Source organism: Phoxinus phoxinus, assembly GCF_949152265.1.
Source record: "Phoxinus phoxinus genome assembly, chromosome: 10".
Lineage (NCBI taxonomy): Eukaryota > Metazoa > Chordata > Actinopteri > Cypriniformes > Leuciscidae > Phoxinus > Phoxinus phoxinus.
This window is the reverse complement of record NC_136885.1, coordinates 17,665,882-17,685,853: the sequence shown is the minus strand read 5'-3', so window position 1 is coordinate 17,685,853 and position 19,972 is coordinate 17,665,882. Positions and strand designations below refer to the sequence as shown.

At 38.9% G+C, this 19,972-nt stretch overlaps 1 protein-coding gene across 3 annotated transcripts in view; it reads left to right on the top strand.

Moving 5' to 3' along the window:
• grik5 (glutamate receptor, ionotropic, kainate 5) overlaps positions 1–19,972 on the top strand; it is a 76,634-nt gene that overhangs the window by 40,827 nt on the left and 15,835 nt on the right. For all 3 annotated transcript variants that reach the window (XM_079627136.1, XM_079627138.1, XM_079627137.1), the window contains 10 exons: positions 11,073–11,237; positions 12,376–12,534; positions 13,319–13,416; positions 13,511–13,676; positions 16,650–16,828; positions 17,084–17,137; positions 18,547–18,708; positions 18,786–18,938; positions 19,131–19,235; positions 19,860–19,967. In XM_079627136.1, coding sequence (XP_079483262.1) covers positions 11,120–11,237; positions 12,376–12,534; positions 13,319–13,416; positions 13,511–13,676; positions 16,650–16,828; positions 17,084–17,137; positions 18,547–18,708; positions 18,786–18,938; positions 19,131–19,235; positions 19,860–19,967 — 1,302 coding nt within the window. In that variant the 5' untranslated portion in view covers positions 11,073–11,119. The remainder of the gene's footprint in view (positions 1–11,072; positions 11,238–12,375; positions 12,535–13,318; positions 13,417–13,510; positions 13,677–16,649; positions 16,829–17,083; positions 17,138–18,546; positions 18,709–18,785; positions 18,939–19,130; positions 19,236–19,859; positions 19,968–19,972) is intronic.

Sequence of the window (19,972 nt, the reverse complement as noted above, 5' to 3'; positions counted from 1 at the left end):
AATAAAAGTCTCGCATCAGAAAAAAATAGAATTATGTCTGTTGTCGTTTCTGTGACTGCACAGTCCGCAACCCACTTAAAACGGTCTTGCGACCCACCAGTTGAGAAACACTGTTCTAAAGGAACCCAAGATTAGAAATGAGCAGCTTTGAGTGTATTTTGAAGAAGATCCTTTATCATTTCATTTCGACATTGAGTGTCGCATTTCTGCCAGTTTTCAGTTTGTGAAAGGTTCACTTAACAATGTAATACAGGCTTTACACAGAGGCTGTTATTGATGGATGGGCCAGTCAGAAACTATATTTGACAACAGCAAACCTGCAAGCCAGTGTGTGAGGACTGGAGCACAGCAGCACTCAGTGCAGTTGCTCATTTCTCAAGTGAAGGTTTTTCATTCTGCGCCAGAGAGAGGGTGGAAAATGGTTGCAAAAAAAACTCAAATATGACTGCTTTTGACTCAAAGAAACTTTACTAACAGTATTTGTTGACCTCAAATAAAAATAAATAAAAAGCAATCAGATTGTGGGTCTCCATGGGCCCAAAATCCATGGGTCTCTCTGTGTACTTGAACACTATAAAATCTAAAATGGTTGAATTTGTATGTTAATATTTTCTGTGATCATCCTCTGATCTGTTATGAATGGTGGAAAGTTTTTTTGGAAGGAAACACAGACACCCACACATACACACATGCATTATGCATGTGTTCAAACCCTTAGTCCCGACTCACTGAGCTATGAAACGAGGCCATGCTAATCTCGCATTTAATGTTTGTGCTTCCATAAATACCAAGTCTTTTCGCTTATTTGGTTTTTCCTCTTAGCATATGGCCAATTACCATAATGACACATCGCTGGTGGCCTGATAAACATTTTAGCTGTAAAAATCTTGAGAGCTAGATCTGCGGAACTTTATTCAGGCTTTAATAAGTCCTCTCAAATTCTACCTGGGATTCTACTGGTTTAGTTAAGCTTAATTAGACCTCAGTGAGCTCGATAACTGGATTTCAACAGGCTTTCGTTTATTTAATGAGATTCCGTTGTGCTTCCTAACAGGTGTCCCACGCATTTGCCCCCTGAACCTCCAGGAATACTCAGTGTATACTCAGAAATTAGCAAGAACCCTGCAGGCCCGCTCCCGTCTGAGTTGCTTTAAAAGGTGATGAGCTTGGTGTTGACTAATTCAGATGAGACCCCCGGGGGCTAAAACATCTCTGTCTGTGAGCATAGTAGAGAGAGATTCATGTTCTTAGAGGTCAAAAGTTATTTAGAGGAATTAGTGCATGCACTGTTGGTATTCACATTGTTTACTTTATTCGATAAAGCAGAACTTATGAGGGTAGGCTATATAATAGATATAAAAAGAGATGGGGGGGGATAAGGCGTATTCGCTAAAAATTAATTGTGGCCATCTGCATTGCATTCTCAATAGCAACCTGTGTGTGTGTTTGATTATGAGTTTTATAATCATGTGTCATTTATGTAGTAGTCATTTGATTTATCATTTAATCATTATCAAGTTCCCACAAGTTAATATGACGTTCCCACGAATTACTATCTCATGGCCACGACATATTATCAGGTTCCCACGTGTTTATATGTCGTAGCCACGACAAAACTAAGATCTCTATTAATTCAGGTGCATCCATGCTCTCGTTTTATTCTTATTAGATGGCATGATGCATAAAGGAAATATGTTTATAGTATATAAAACTAGAAATTGTAATGCGTAAGCATGCACAAAATTCCAGTACGCATGTCAATATTTTCTTGAGGGCACGAAAAAGTTTCTCGTGTGCATGCAAAAGTCTGTTTAAAAAAAAATGGCTATATATGTTTGAGAAAATCAATGAAAACAAAATAACAAAATAATAAATATTTACAGATGACTAGTAGCTGAAAATATTGTTGTATGAACCATTTATGTTAAATGGTCTGAAAATCTACTGAGAGGTTTGTAAATTTGAGTCTGGAAAAGTATGACATTTTGAAATGGAATATGTGTAGGAACCCTGTTATTATCATGACTTTGTCTCTTGCTCCTGCTCTTCCCTGGATTTTTAGTCAGACTTTTCAGGCTGATAGAGAACTTGTACATTCTGGTATAGCGAATCTGACGTTTTCTGATGCGGAAATCCATCCAAATTAACATTTTGCCGTTGACGGCAAGATATCGGCACAATCTAACAACTAAAATAATTATGCAAATCGGGGTGCCGCACAAACATAGGCCTACCAACAAAAATGGTGCTGAACACAATTTGCAAGGTGCAAATCTGCAGGCTGTATTTGGATATATGCCAGGTTATAATGTTCTTCTCCATCATTTGATAATCATTTCATGAATAACTGCTGCTATGATCAATAGAAAATGTACACAAACATCACTCAGGCGATAATAGCGTGACGTTAATTGCAGCAGGCAATTTTGTGGGCGCGATCTATAATAAGCCTAATTTACACAGAAAGAAGCCACGTTTGGACTGAAAAGGATGACTTAATTTATATAGACAAGCCACAGCGCAATTTCATCAAATTCTGTGTCTGGTTAACTGGATTACTGGTGATTAGTAAATAATAGTAATAATGTATTAGTGATATACCACATAAAAAAGTGACGCAACTGTTTACACTCAATGTAAATGGCATCAGCCTTCTTTTACACTTGGAAATAGACGCTGCCTTTGTTGAATTCGTAGTCTGTTGAGGGACTTTCGGTAGAGTAATGTGGAATAAGACTGCAACATCATATATCAATATGAGGCAGGAGCACAAACAATAATCTCAATGCTAAACAACCCTGTAATAATATTCAGTTTATGCCAAGTGAAAAGATCAAAATTCACTGTGTTCCATTTCCATTCTGATGAACTTCAAAGGTAAGAGACAAGATGAAAAACCTATAATAACTTCCTGAAATATCAGATGAATTCTCTCTTCTCTCTCTCTCTTCTCTCTCTCTCTCTCTTCCCATCTCACCCTGTTGCCACGGCAGCATAATCTGGCTATGAGAGAAAGGGACGGATAGTGCAAATGTCATCTGACTCATTTAATGTTGGTGTCAATATGTGTGTGAGCGTGTGCGTGATCGAGAGAGCAAGAGAGACAGAATGAATGTCACAACGTATCATAGAAACCATCGGTTGAGCTGCGACTTAAATTCTTCTTCAACAAGCAATAAGTGGCCTTTTCTGTAAAGCCTTAAGTCTAATAAAAAGTTCATTAAAATTAATATTACTGCTGTTTGTAAAGGTTGAGTGTAATCCATTGAAACACTGACAGTTACTGCTCTAACATACTGACAGGGATGTCATGCATCTATATTTTGATATTTGTGGCACCAGTGGCAGTTCTGGCTCACTTGGTCCCCGAGGCAAGATAAGACATAACCAATGAAAGTAGTTAACCTAATATACTATATATATACTTTTAATTTTAACCAAGCAAAAATTCAACTGCACTTGACACCCGTTTGGCAAAATTCAATATTTATAATATTTATTAATTGGTCTCAACCCACAAGAAGTTAAAGTGGAATAAAAAAAAGTAAGACTTACTAAATAAAAAAAATAAAAAATTCAACAGGTAATGACATTCTGGGGACTATAAAACATTCAGACCTCATTTTAAACTTTAAGACGAAGCCATAAAAACTGTCAAAATATTGTTTACAATGTAGGCTATGAATATCAATTCATTTTAATCATACTTCCTTAAATTCCCATTTGAATTCTGCATCTGTTTGGTACCTCAATTCAAATGAAATTCAGAAATTAAAATTTAAAAAACAATTTAATGCCGAAGAGTGCACAGCTAAAAAACTATGTGTAAGTTAAAAGTATCAAGCAACATGATGGTGAGATGATCATCCAAGTGGATGCTGCACACTGGTGGTGGTTGAGGAGAGATTCCCTGATATGATAGTAAAGCGCTTTGTGTGTACAGTATATAGTACATATGAAAGCGCTATATAAATGCCTCATTCATTCATTCATGATGATGACATCACTTTCAGTTTGAAAGCTAATGAAGTGTGACTGATTTGACTGACCAAATTTAGACATGTGATTGGAAGATATATGCCACAGTATAGTTAGACAAACTTTTTTTTTTTTTTTACCAACAACAATAATAATGCTTAATTAAAAAAGAAAAATTATAATAATTGTTTTTGGAAGTTGCATTTAAAATCCACTCGGCTCTGCCAGGGCAAGTGTTCACTTGGTTTAAATGGATATGTGCTCAGAACCCCCAGTATGTGTTTGTTTAGTAATAAGGGTGTACATATTTATCACCAGATTCCCTAACAGTGTTGTGCAATCTGCAAATCAGCAGTCTCGGGAGTGCTTTTGTGTTTGTGTCTGTGTCCTTTATCATTATCCTATGCTTTACTCTTGTTTACCTCGGTCTGCACCTTGCATGCCTATATAAACTCAGGAGTCAGAAAGTGCCGTGGCTCCCGAGAGCGTCTGCAGACGTCATGCGCGAGGAATCATCATGTTTGTTTACTCTGCTAAAGGGAATGCTGAAAGAGCCTGACAGCTGAAATGCTCTCATTTAAATCTGTTGGCACAGCAGGGTCGGTTAAATCATTCATCTGACACAAAGAACAAGATTTCACATTGGTATAAGCCTTTCATCTTCATATCTTATCACGTATTTACAATGTACCAGCCCGAAAGTGTTAAAACGCCATCGAATATTCAGCAGCAACCAACCACACCTGCATCCGAAAGCTTATCTTTCAAATCCTGCCAAAACACTGGTTTGTGACTGGTGCGATCACGACTGTTGGATTCTTAATTGCATGGTGTTTATCTGTGAGTGGGCAGAGAGCGAATTGCTCTCGCTGTGAGGTAAGTCAGCATCCTATGTACAAAGTCCAAGGCCTGCGCCGATAACTCGTCCATCCGTTCATCCGTGTGCTCGTGTGTGTCTGTGATGAATCTGGATTTGACACAGATGTTTGTGCTGCACCTCAGGGCAGGCCTTGTCAATGTCGCAGAGCATATCTGTCAAAACATACATGGACTGGTGTTTGTGTGTTATGTGTGAATAGCATCAGTGACCCATGTTGTCAAAAAGGACAGCTAGTGGAAACAGCCCCCCACTTTTCAAAAGCATGGAAATGTTTGCGTGGAAGTGTGAGAGAGCTTGGTGGAAATGCAAAGAGACATGTAGGATCACAAGCAGGCAAGAAAAAGGAAGGATCAACTGTCAAGCTGGTGGATTTTCTCTTTGTAAAAGTGAGCGGGAGCATGTGTGTGTATGTTCCAGGGTGGGTTAAGGACAAAGTAAGAGGCTCAAAGCGCAGCACCGCTGAAAGACTGTCGGAGGAGAATGAAAGTACACTGAATCAACTGACAGAAGAAGAGATGGAGAGAATTAGGGAGAGACAAGCCGTTTCTGACGGATTTGCCCATTGAGAGAAAGCTCAGTAAGTTACGCCACTTTCGAAAGTGGATATTCAGCGCAAAAACCCACATCTTATTTCCTAACCATCTGCCAGTTTAGTTCAACCAAGCTCTAAATGTGCTTAAATTGCACTGCACCATATTTATATTAAAGTGTCATGAAATGGAAAATCTTAATGTCTGATATTTACACATATAAGACGGGCTGGGAAACTCTGGCCCTCGAGATCCACTTTCCTGAAGAGTTTAGGTCCAACCCTAATCAAACTCAGTGCTTTCTAGTAATCCTGAAGACCTTGTTGAAGTGTGTTGATTTAGGTTTAAAGCTAAACTCTCGAGGGCCAGAGTTGCACACCCCATAAGATGTTACTTTGCAATAAAAACATACTGCAAGTTTTATACCTCAAAGCAAACTCCTCAGTTAATTTTTGTTTTCTACCCTTCTGAAATGCCAGGATTTGAAATTGCCCAAGTCATGATGTTATGAATGAATGTCCTCTACACATATAATTTTATGATGCCTTTATGACCTTTTTGGATCTACTAAGTTTTAATTTCAAGGGGGTGTGCTCTTAACAACTCAAAAAGACTAATGTCTATCAGAAACTATAAGAAATGCATAGATTGCGTTTTTTTTTTTAAACATGCGATTTACAAGAATGCTTTAACGAGATTCTTTTCTTAATTATTCTCAATATGCTGCCATTTTTTCCGATATCAATTAATTATAGCAGTCTAACGAGTTATAAGAATGGTTTTTAAAACGATACATAGCCTAGGTAATAGATTTTAGCAAGTGAGGAATTATCATGCTAAAACAGACTCCTCCAAAAATAAATCGGAGTTTAAGGACAGCTCCAAATAGAATGTTATGGGTTGCTATCTCTTAAAGGAATAGTTCACTTAAAAATTTAAAAAAGAATAGATTTTGAAGAATGTCTAACCAGACAGTTGATTTACCCCATTGACTTCCATAGCAGGAAAAAACTTGAGGGTGAGTAAATGAGGAAAATAATTCTCCTTTTTAAGTAAACTTTTCCTTTAATTACGGTTACGACATGTCATGAACGCAGCATAAGCTTGTTGTTTTGGTTCAAGAAGAACTGTAAAAGGTGGCTATTGTTTGTTTGCATTGCTTTGTGACGGTCTGTCTAAAACTCTGCATAGCCTCATGAAATGTGTTGATGATGTGTGATGTCTGCTCAAGAGCGGAGGTATGGAAATACATAGGTTGACAGGTAGGACATCCTTTTGCATTTCGACCGAATGCAACGATTGGACAAACATTTTTGGGTCTGAGAAAGCCACAGAAGATATATAGGATTAGGATATATATATATATATATATATATTTTTTTTAGATTTAGACCACTTCTAACAACCAGCATAACAAAAAGTGTTTGTGAAAAATAGGGGTGACGCGATATACCAACCCGATCTCACGGCAATTCGTACGAATTTTACGAGGTGGCTAATTCGTACCAATTCATACGACCTCATTCGTACGAATTTGTACGTTTTTTGCTAAATCGTACATATTTTACGATTTGGCAAAATCGTATGAATTCATACGAATGACCTACCCCTGACCCCGCCCCTAAACCCAACCGTCACGTGGGTTTAGACAAATCGTACAAATTCGTACGAGTGAGGTCGTACAAATTCGTACGAATTAGCCACCTTTTAATCACTCGTACAAATTCGTACGAATTGGTCGTGAGATAGCGTTGGATATACCGGTATTGATAACCTCGATATAAAAAAAAGAAATATCGCTCATGTCTCAATATACTGGTAATATACCATGTACCGTATATTATACTGTAATATTTCATATGAATGGTACATGTACAGTATGATCATAGCAGGTCAATTATCCAGCGGCAGTATCTGATTGACATCCCTGTGTACAGTTGGTGGCGTTATAGAGAGCAATATTTTTTACGATTTTTACCCAAAACAGGATGATGTGAGCATTATGAAGCGCTAAACTTTTTTCAGTCATACTCAACGCCAGGGGCTTCAAAAAGTACCTCACCTCTGTACCTTATTCACACCTAAAGGGTGTCTATTTGTACCATAAAGGTACATATCCTAAAATGTTATAGTACCTTTAACATACATTGGTTACACTTTATTTCGATAGTCCACTTTAGACATTCTACTAACTATAAGTAACTTTTCAACTACATGTCAACTAACTCTCATTAGAGTATTAGTAGACTGTAGTATACTTTTAGTATACTGTTAGGTTAGGGTTAGGTGTTAGGGTTCAGGTTAGGAGAATAAGTTGACTTGTCGTTGCCAAGTTACTTGTAGTCAGTAGAATGTCTGTTGGGGGACCAACAAAATAAAGTGTTAACAAATATTAAGCAGACAGTCTACTAATACTCCAATGACAGTTAGTTGACATGTAGTTGCAAAGTTACTTATAGTTAGTAGAATGTCTAAAGTGGACTATCGAAATAAAGTGTTACCCATACATTTAGTTTGACAGATTGTAGTAGTTTGCTGCATCCTACACAACCAAAGGACCGACCCACAAGAGGGCTGTGGGTCTATTTGTGGTGTTCCCTGATTTGTATATTTACTTTAGTAAATGGGGCTCTGATAGCGTGTGCAAATAAAAGGCATCTTCATTGAGTGCAATTCATTCTTAGTGAATTGCCCCTCAACACGGCAGTGTGTGTTCGTGTCCGCTCATGATTTCAGAAGAACCCTGATGAAGAGGGCTTTTGATGGTTTTATTAAGCTGTGCTTTCGGCCCATGGAGTGCCAGGAGGGACAAATTGCGGGTGTCTTTTCCTGCCTCCACTCTGGAATCTTTCCACAAGTGGAAAAGGCGAAGATAAGAAGGGAAAAGTCTTCCTCGATGCTTCCTCTTCGTCTCACAGAAGCCTGGTGACATCTTAATGTGTCTGTATCAACCGGCACTGGCAACGCTTGCATCCAGCACTCTCATTTCACAATCCAAATCAATTAAGGAGAATGAATCACTGTGCTATTATTATAACTGTCAGATTCACTTCTTACTTACAAAGATGAAGAAGAAACAAATGAAGCGCCTGCTATCTACTCCTCCCTTTCCCAGAGGGCTCCCTCTTCAAGCATATTCTCTCCCGATGTCTCCTTTTTCTCTCTGTCTTTCATTCTATTTTTTCTTTCTCTCTGTCTTTGTTCTCCTTTCGTTACCCTGCTTTTTATTTCAGCCCCCCTCTCCGCATTTCTGGTCGCTTCTTTTTTTTGCTCTCCCACCCTCTCCCCTAAATAATTTAGATTTTACAGTTTACTTGCAGACTGCCAAGTATCGTTTTATTCAGCCATGTACATATGCAAAACAGCGGGTGTGAACTTTAGAATTATATTTGCGACACTGGTCATTAGTATTTGCCTGCAATAATTATAGTACGGTGATAATGGGTTCCTCAATTGTGTATACACACACGCTGTTTTATTTAATTTCCTCTCTTTCTCACTTTTCGTGCCCTGCTGACACATCCAAAGTGACTGAGAGAAAGAAAGAAAGAGCAGGGAGGAGAGATGAACAAAGAAAGAGGGAGGAGAAGTACATCCATCATTTCTTCCCTGTGGTCAAATAAATCTTGTTAGGTCTGTAAAGGTCAGAGTTCACAGAGATTGCTTTGAGTTGTGTTGTGTGTGCGTGTATGTGTGAGAGAGTGTATGAATCAGATACATCAGGTGTTAATATGTGCCTGTGATTTCCCCGTGCTGCTGTTTGGGACGTGCGTGACACGGTCATGACCTGCGTCAGCAAACTGTCATAAGATTCCCAGATTCATGATGATGCTTCACACAACACTGTCAACTCCATTTAAATAATAATTCAGCAAGAATAGAATGCACATTAAGATTTCTATTTCCAATAATTGCTGTTCTTTTGAACTTTCAAAAAAAGGATAACTGTTTTCAATATTGATGATATTGATAATAATAAGAAATGTTTCTTGAGCACCCAATCAGCATATTGATTTCTGAAGGATCATGTGACTGAAAATTCAGCTTTACCATCACAGGAACAAATTACAATTTAAAATACATATATCAAAATAGAAAACAGTTATTTTAAATTGTAATAATGTATCACTATATTACATTATTTTTACTTTACTGTTTTGATGCAATTAATGCAGCCGTGTTGAGAATAAGGGACTTCTTTCAAAAACATATAAAAATCGTACCGACTTTTAAACAGTAGCGTATACTGTATCTCCTAAAGAAGTGACAGGGCAGTACGGGGCAAATTGTCACAAGAGGTTTTGAGTTCAAATTAAAGAAATGCTTGTTTACCAAACAGTAGTTTTGAATGTTGGTTTAACAATTTTGTGAATTCTATTCTTCAAACTAAAATGTCAGTTTCATTATATCTTTACAGTTTTGTCATATCTGTTGGATAAACAAGTGAACATAAAACCACTTTAGCATTATTCAGGCAAAGGTTGAACTGTGTGTCTCAGGACAAGGACATTTTTTAATAAATGTCAGGTCGAAACAAAACCATGCCCACAAAAATTATATTTTATGTTACTTTGTAACATTTTTTGTTGCCTGATGAATTGTTTTGTGTCTACCAGCTACCGGGGGAAGTTGTCACAAAAGGTCAATGAGTGTGCTGTGAACTATATCTTAAAGGATAATTCCGGTATTTAACACCTTGAGTCTATATTGTAGTTTGTTTTGGATAAACAAGAGTGGTGGACAACATTTTTTTGACAATGGTTCCTCTCTCGAGTTTTTGACTATAAAAGAATTGGCCATGGACCCATTTAACATTGGAGTCAATGGGCATGTCCCAAAATGTCATTAAAACAACCTTTCACATTAGTTTTCAAAACTGTGCAACTCACCGAGTGATTAGTGATGTTAGTTGATGTTCCAGAAACAAAAAGTGTTGCGAAATACAGTTTCTGTCGTGTTTTATTCGTCATTTTGTAAAATCCCATTGAATTCTGTTGAAGGACTGAGTGCTCGTTAATATAAATGCGCTACCGGAGATGGAAAGGGGGCTGTTTACATTTGGTCGATGTAGTCTTTTTGGTCGCTTCCGTTTCTCATAAGGCTAGCGAGCAGAGCAACTGTGCTCCGGGAGAGTAAGCGAAATAAATAAACAAAACCTTCATTAATTGTTACTTGTAATATGAAGTTGAACTCGACTGTGACCGTGAGTGTCCTGCGAGACATAAACATCAGTTATCGCCATCAAGTGGTCGGGAGTGTGCTAACGCTTCAGATTCAAATATTGAGCAGAAGTTACACAGTTGTGAAGTGTCTGAAAAAATAGTTCCACTATAGCAAAATAAACGGATTGGAATCATATATTGCTACGATATATTGTTTATAATCATCAATGAACACCACTAACCACTCGGTGAGTTTAACAGTTTTGTAAACGAACATTATTGGCTGTTTTAATGACATTTTCGGACATGCACATTGACTCCAATGTTAAATGGGTCCATGGCCAATTCTATTATAGTCAAAAACTCGAGAGAGGAACCATTGTCAAAAAAATGTGTCCACCACTCTTGTTCATCCAAAACAAACTACAATATAGACTCAAGGTGTTAAATACCGAAATTATCCTTTAAGTGCAATTGAAGTGCTTGCATATAACAAAGTTAATCTCATTTGTGTGTTGATAGGGGGTGCTATAGGCAGCAGAAGGCATCTCCATGAGGAGCGGTAGAAGATGCCGGAACTGCCAGCGCTCCTGCTGTCGATTTACTTCCGCTTCCTGTTAGTCACCGTGGTTACCATGCCGCCTTCTTCCCGGAGCCAGACCCCTGTTTTATCATCCGTGCGGATGGGTAAGTCGCACACATTTAGACTTGTAATATGTGGTCGACAAGCCCAATATCTGACTGTGATTGTGAAGATCTTTAAACCAGTGGTTCTTAAATGGTTTTGCTTTAAAAAACAGATTTAATATTGGAAATTAATATGTATCAAAGTAACAATATTTTATTGCACTTAACCAAACTAAAATCTTTAAAATGTATTACTATGAACTGCAAAAGTGAAACCAAAATTATTAACACCAGTTGAATAGGAAAATTTTTAATTTTGCTCTCGAAATGTCAATGTCATTTATTCATGGTTTTCAAGGATGAGGACCAAAATATTGTTATATACCTGTAGATAGAGTTGATTGGAAACATTTACTCCCACCTTTTAAAAGTTTGCTCTTCTATAACTATGCACAATTATTCAAAAGTTTAGGGTCAGTACGATTTTTTAATGTCTCTTTAATGAGTCAATTTATTTGATCAAAAATAGTACATAATACAAAATAATACAGTAAAAACAGTAATATTGTAAAATATTATTCCAATTTGAAAGAAATGTTTTCTGTTTTAATATGTAAAGTGTAATTTATTCCTTTGATGGCAAAGCTGAACTTTCAGCATCATTGCTCCAGACTTCACATGATCCTTAAATCATTATAATATGCTGATTTGGTGCTCAGGAAACATTTTAATATTTTTGTGGAAATAATTTTTTTCTGGTTTCTTTGATGAATAAAGGTATTCCTTGCTGAATAAAAGTATTATTATTTTTGTAAACAAATTGACCCCAAGCCTTTGAACAGCAGTGTTTAGTTTAATTTTATTATTTACATTGAATATTTTTCCAACTAACCTGTGACCTATAATCAGAACAGTCCTGCAACACATTTTGGAGTCGTGGCCCACCAGCTGAGAACCATTGATACTAACCAAAGTTATTACATTAGATATGCTATGAAATTCAGAATCTTTATAAATAAACTGTATTATCGACTTTATTATTAATATTGGATATGGTAGATGGTTCTTTTAAAGGAGTGATTTTAAAATAGAAATGTTGTTATATATTACATTTATATACCTTTTACCCATTCTTGTCTTGATTTCTCTCTAATTGTCTCTTGTCTCTCTTTCTTGTTCTCCTTCTCTCCTCCTTTAGCGGCAATTTTGGATGACAGCTCTGTCTGTGGGCGTGGGGAGCGGTTAGCTTTAGCGTTAGCACGTGAGAACATCAACAGTGTGATGGAGGGCCCGGCTCGTGCGGAGGTCGACATATTTGAACTCCAGAAAGACTCTCAGTATGAGACTACAGATACTAGTGAGTCATACATAAAAATACACACACACACACACACACACACACACACATCCATGCACACTTAACAAAAAAGAACTTTAAAGTGAACCAGTACAGCATACAGTGACTCAGAAAGGCAAAGTGGATTTGAGGAATTAAAGGCCCACTGAAGTGCCTTGAAACGCAGCTTTGTATGATTTGTATGTCATTTCCATTGAAACGGGAAGCTAAGGCAGGAAATATTGAATGACTCCTCCCCCTTTTCAAATAACCAATAGCGTTTAGTTTACCTCACAGACTGCAAGTCATGCTTGACAGCATCATGGAAGCGTATCCGAGTGCTTATGATACGTTGGATTCAATAGTAGAGGTGTGAATAAATTCTAGCCATTTGATTTTTAACCAACGTACAGTTGGAAAACTGAATAAAACTCGAGCGTTTGCGCAATCGAACACGCATCTCCAAACCCATATTACTCCGTGACGTGTCAAAGGTCGCTTTGGCCAGGTGGTATTTATAGCACAGGGGGCGGGACGCTTTATATTCTAGAGAGCATTTGATTGGACAGAAGATAGGATGAGAAGCTGAAGTCTGCGGTGATGTCATAAAAACCTGTGATCCATTTTAGCGGAAGTGAGAGACTGTAAGTTTTGAATGCTTATATCTCCTAAATAAGAATTTTGTCATTGTTTTGGAACACACCAGCTTATTCATAACCTAAAGGTTAACATATTCATACTAAAAGCTAAAAAACTTACATTTTGATTTCAGGGGGCCTTTAAATGCTCTACATTTTTGTCGTAGTGTGCCAGATTTTGCCAAAGGGTGTGGTCTCTGTGATTGGCCCCGCCTCCAGTCCTGCCTCGGGCTCCATCGTCAGTCACATCTGTGGAGAAAAGGAGGTGAGCTCCATTTAAATATTCCACATTTATTTATTTCATGTTAATTCACTAACCATAATCTTTTCCTTTTGTTCTTTAAACTGCTCTCTCTCAGATTCCGCATATCAAAATCGGTCCGGAAGAGACTCCGCGGCTTCCTTACCTGCGCTTTGCGTCTGTGACTCTGTATCCTAGCAACGAGGATCTGAGCCTTGCCATCGGAGCCATCCTACGCTCCTTCAGCTACCCATCGGCTAGTCTGGTCTGCGCTAAGGCCGAATGTAAGTCCAAAACCTCTCCTCATCAGCTGGTCTGGTTTCCTGCGAGCTTGAATATGTAAAATGATTCCACATGGAGAGCAACACACACTTTATGATACATATAATTAAGATAGAGAAGTCTTCAGAGAAAGGTGCGTTTTGTTTCCATTCACCCGAAAACAAAAATTTCCACTGGATTTAAAAAACCTGAACATTTAAAAAAACCATCTGCCCAATCAATCATCTTCTCTCAGCAAACACTCAAGTTACAATATGTATTACATGCTGAGCGAGATAAAATTACTAAAGTTCTCAAGAACAGACTCTGATAATGGCTGCAGTGCTTCCTTACTGCAAGCACTAACAATTACTTTGCTGTAATAGGTAGCTGTGCCAATAAAACATACTGCTGGGCAATTACGCAGCATGTCCCTGGCCAACATAACGTTAACGTTATCTGAGAATAAATCCCCACCCTGCTGCGTGTGTTAATGTGTGAGACACCGCCATGTACGCAGAGTGTGTGCATGTGTGTTTGTGCATTTAGACGTTCATGTGTTCAGAGAGGGCATCGCTACATAATGCTCAGCTCTGACCCAGTTGGCTGCACTATGGTTGCTATGGCAGCAGAGTAGGTGCAACTTGCCACTCATCAAGCTCATTTAAAATGGTGGCAAGAGATGGAGAGAGGCTCGCTGCTGCGCAACAGATTCTCGTTAAACAGACAGAAAGCCATTTCGCAAGCCTGTTTTGATGTTTGATGCAAGCCTGACAAATGTTTTCATGTGTGTTGTGCACAGGGATTTTGTAGTCAACCTCATTGCCTTAAATTTAGGAAACTGTCGTCTGATGCCACACACTGTTTTTTCTCTGGTTGTTTAGTGATTTCTTGTCAGACTGAAAAAAGCATGAAAGGAACGACTAAACAACTTGCGTAAACACATTCTAACTCTTTATCAAAGCAGAATTTGACCATGATTTTCATCTCCTGCACTCTTAAGCTCTCCGAAACTTGGCCAGTTGCCTTACTGTCTACGTTCTACATAAGTAACATGCTTTTGCATTAAAAAACAATTGAAAAGTAGTGAAGTGTAATGAAAAAACAAAGACTGTGTGAAAGTGTGATGGAACAGGTCTGCTAACACTTTATTTTCATGTGCCCCCAACAGACATTCTACTGATTATAAGTAACTTTTGCAACTTCATGTCAACTTATACTAACCCTATAGTCTACTAATACTCTAATGAGAGTTAGTTGATATATAGTTGCAAAGTTACTTATAGTCAGTAGACTGTCTGTTGGGAAGCATCAAATTAAGTGTTAGCAGATATTAAGAACACAGTCCACTAATACTCTCTCTCAGATACCGCATATCATAATCGGTCCGGAAGAGACTCAATGAAGTTGCGTTAAAGTTAGTTGACATGTAGTTGCAAAGTTAGGCCTACTTTTAGTTAAGTAGAATGTCTAAAGTGGACTGTCAAAATAAAGTGTAACCCAATTCACCCTCACTTGGTTTAAAAATGACCTTCTGTGACGCAATAGCCTACTTCATGCATCACTACACTTGACAATAGCTCTTTTTGCCTGTGAAATTTCACAGAAATTTTGCCACTAGCTATGTTTCCATCCAAAGTTGCGAATTTAACTTGCGCTCCAAATTGGAATACCGCTTAAAACATTTGCTAATAATGCACCGTTTCCATCAAGTGAGCTGAAGAGAATAAAACTTCCTGATAAACTTCCTGTTAAACTGGTGTTAAATATCCCTAAGTAAAATGGAAGTTTCTGCAGTAGGAGAAGCCACTGTATACAATAGTTTCGTATACAAAAATGACTTGCGCCTCAGAGCGTGCAGACAAACAGAATAAAGTTATCTTGCTTTCTGAAGCGGATGCCTGCTGTTTGGGAACGCAGTCATGTAAGTGCAGGTAACTATACTGAACCCCTTTGACGACAGACTTTGCTCAGGCATTTCAGAATGATCAACAGCATTTCAGACTCTGTGCAACGAGACCGGGCCGCTGGTTAGTGCAGTTATGCGCCGTCCCATCGCAAGGTCACATGTCTTTTTTGATGCGCACCGAGAAATATATTCGGTAATGTGTATCCATCGTAGTTTATGCGCATATTTTCTTAGCGGATACAAAATTTATCCAACTCAATTGAGCGCATACGTGTTTTATGCGCATTTTTAGAATTTATGCGCATTTTGCCGTTTCCATCCAGCATTCTTTTGATGTGATATTTCAAAATGCGCATAAAAATAGGTGGATGGAAACGCATAATTTTGCACAATAAAATAAACATTTCCTTTTTTGTTTCCATAGAATTTAGGCAGCTCATAGGTTTTGAACAGGTTTTGCATTGGGAAAAGGCCTCTGATGTCCTACAATTCTGGCAGCTCGCTAGCTTTTGGAACTGAGCTCTAGTCACTGTCACACATGAGTCATTAAGCACAAGGCTGGTCTGGGTCTGATAATGTTTGTTTCAGAGTGTCACAGCACTGGTCTCTGGTGGAAACCAGAAGATCTGAGTTCACTTTATAATGCAGCTGTGGAAATATCGAGAAAGAGACACATTTAGTGGAATCAAAGTCAACAGAAAGGGCGAAAATCAGAATGAACGAGAGAAATCAGTGAAGGAAAGACAGAAGAAGGGTAAGTATTGAGAGCGAGAGAATGAGAGTGTGGAGAGCATTGATTTCTCTCCTCCCTCAAGCTAATTAAAGTTTGGCACTGGCTTTACTGGCTCTTTCTGTGCATGCAGGCTCCCTTGAGAGCGCAGCTAGTTATTTACATTTTCACTGGGCTTTGTGTTGCCACCGACTTCACAGCAGCATTGCAAACGGACAGATGCATGCTGTTAACAAACAACCTCAGACACAAACCATATCAGGTACACTACATGGAGCCGGATTTGGCCCTTAATTCCAGTGGGGTGTTTGAGCGTCCACATGCTTCCGGGCCAACAGCTCGCTTTCTTCCCCGCAGGTCTGTTGAGACTGGAGGAGCTGATAAGGCGTTTTCTGATCTCTCGAGAGACGCTGTCAATCAGGATGCTGGATGACAACCTTGACCCCACGCCTTTACTGAAGGAGATTCGTGATGACAAAATAGCCACAATAATTATTGATGCTAACGCATCTATTTCTTACCTTATACTGAAAAAGGTAAGCGTACAGTTACATTATCTAAAAATTATGTTGCTTTGGCTCATTTCACATTCATTCATTCTCTTGTCTTCGCCCACCTCAATCGCTCACCTCGCTTTGTTCAATATACCTGCATTTTAATGTATAGATATAGACACTATAAATATCATAATTCTGCTCAAGGACTGTATTCCTTAATAAGCACAAAACATTTTCAGCTTTTTACATAATGACATTTTTTAATTGTCTCTTTCCTCTTGCCTGTCTTTTTAGGCATCAGAGTTGGGAATGACATCAGCGTATTACAAGTACATCCTCACGACTATGGTAAGATAGAGGAGGAGTTCTTGGCCTATTTTCCTGTAGATATATTCATGCCTGGAGCCCCATCTTTTGTATTAACAATTCATCTTTATTACGCAAACCCGCTCACACTTCTCAAGCCAGCCCCCTCACAGCTTGAACTGCATTACATACATTTCTACTGTATAACCTACAAACACAACACACACCTAATCTACACTACTAAAACATATAGTACTAGTATAACCTACCGTGTAATATTCAGCTTAAGGCTGGAATCCACTAAAAAAATGGAGTCTGTGCTCATCATGATTTTCTGTGAAATCCGTCAACTCAGTAAATCATGTCATCTTCACCTTATGCACTCTACTGAAAACTCTAGTTACTAGTCTAATCGAACACTTCACTGAATCATACATACTAAAACCTCTTGTCAGTAGTCTAAAGTATCACTCAAATCTAAAGGCCACACTACTAAACTCAAAGAACCAGCATAGATGAAAGCCGACTGTGGTGTCGCCTCATGTCACCTGCGTCTGGGCTAAAAACTTGCGCTTGAACACATTGCAAAGACTACAGCCAACAGCCAATGACCACAAACGTTCTACGTCTTCATTAGAGGAAATATCTAATCAGTACCAAAAGGTGGAAGTATTCTGTTCATCATTCAAAAAGGGAAGGAGCTAGAACTGCAGATATACAAACCATAAACAACTTTGTCGTTTGCTTGATTTCATTATTTCTGCTTTTCTCCTCGAGCACTGGTTCACAAAACTGAAAAGCCAACCAGAGTGGTTTCTCTCATCGAAGCTCTCCGCTGTAAATTCAACATGCTCAATCATCCAAAAAGATGCCAACGGGGGTCCAACTAGTGCCACCGGTGCAGAACACACTGCAAATAATTTTTCCACTATTGAACCATATTATGGTAGTCTACCCAAACAAACGTTACTCAAACCTTGCAGGCATTTCTGAAACCTTTAGGCTACGTTCAGATTGTCAGTCCAAATACGATTTTTGTGCATATCAGATTTAGCTAGTCTAAACGGCCAGAAATTTAGAGCTACATTTCATGTTTTTTTAAATCCTATTCAAATCACATTTCTGGAAATCCGCTTCAGCCTGACTGCTCCGATCGGATTTCATGTGGTTTATGTGACTTTCTTTTATGTGACACATAAAACGTAAAAAGCAGATGTTTATATATTAATAAACACTGTTACTGCATTCCTGACATAGATCAGTCATTAGATTTAAGAAACTTTGGTTCCCTGTTCGTTATATTTTAAAATTGTAAATCCACCTCTTCACCATACTGATCCAGTCAAATACCAATTATCCAGTACTATTCTTCTTTTATTTGTTCTTTAAAATTTCTAATACACACACACTGATGTTCCCTCTTGTGTGATGTCATTCCTGTGTGTGTGCAGGACTTCCCGCTGCTGTGGTTGGATGATATAGTGGATGAGCAGTCAAACATCGTGGGCTTCTCAATGTTTAACACCACCCACCCGTTTTACCTGGAGTTTATCAGGAGCCTAAATCTGTCCTGGAGAGAGGGCTGTGACATTAACCCGTACCCCGGACCAGCGGTAAGACACGCACAAACACAAAAAACTATCAATGTATAACACAGAATGCTCACCCTAAACTGTGTGTGTGTGTTCAGCTGTCGTCGGCCCTGCTGTTTGATGCGGTCCATGTGGTGGTGAGTGCAGTGCAGGAACTCAACCGGAGTCAGGAGATTGGCATCAAGCCTCTCAGCTGCACCTCCCCTCAGATCTGGCAACACGGGACCAGCCTCATGAACTACCTGCGTATGGTCAGTCAGTCTGTGTGTGTGTGCGCGCGCGTGTGTGTGTGCGTGCGTGTGTGTGTGTGTGTGTGTGGGTAAATTCAATTCCACTTGAAAGTCGTCCAGGAATGTTTTCTGCTTAGAGAGCACCCATTGTGTTATTAAAAGTAACAGCTGTTTCTATTCTCTTTCTCTCTCTCGCTTTAATGTTTTGATCAGGTGGAGTATGATGGCTTGACAGGTCGAGTTGAGTTCAACAGTAAAGGCCAGAGGACCAATTACACCCTCCATATACTGGAGAAGCACAGGGGAGGCCACAAAGAGGTTAAAGGCACATACATACACATTTACTTAGATATCTAATTGGGCACATTCCATAGACTTCTACTGTTTTTATATACAGTAACCCTAAAGGCCCAGGTGTACTTAATTTTCCGTCTTCCGCACAGTTGAACGTGCGAGCCTTTCAAAGTATTCGCCTTTGGCCGTGAATGTGGAGAGATGCATTCTGCACGTGCAAATCACTCAAGTCACTCGCACATGCGCTGTTGTACATGCAACGTCCGTGTGGTCACAAAAATCGGGCTGCACACAGACGGGGTGTGCAGACGGGTGTGTGGACGTCCGTGGACCCTACTGATGACGAAAATTACGTCATGAGGATGGTACGCGGACGTCCGAAGTACAGGGGAAGGGTTAGGGTTAGTTAAAGGGTCTTAATCCTGTGTGCAAAAATGACTGCAAATGTCTGCAGTTTTACAATTTGTAATAAATAAATACAAATAAATACATATGAGGACATCCCCGAAAGGAGGTTTTGTCAGATTTAGCTCACTTCTGGGTACAGATTTGTCCCCAAATTATGGTTAAGTAGGACACACATACTATTTTGAATAGTGCTACAATTGTTGTTTTGATTGCTTCATTTCTGAACCATCTCTGTGTTAGATTGGGATCTGGTACTCTAATAACACTCTGCTGATGAACTCCACTAGTCTGGACATCAACGTCTCTGAGACTCTGGCTAACAAGAGCCTCATCATCACCACCATACTGGTGAG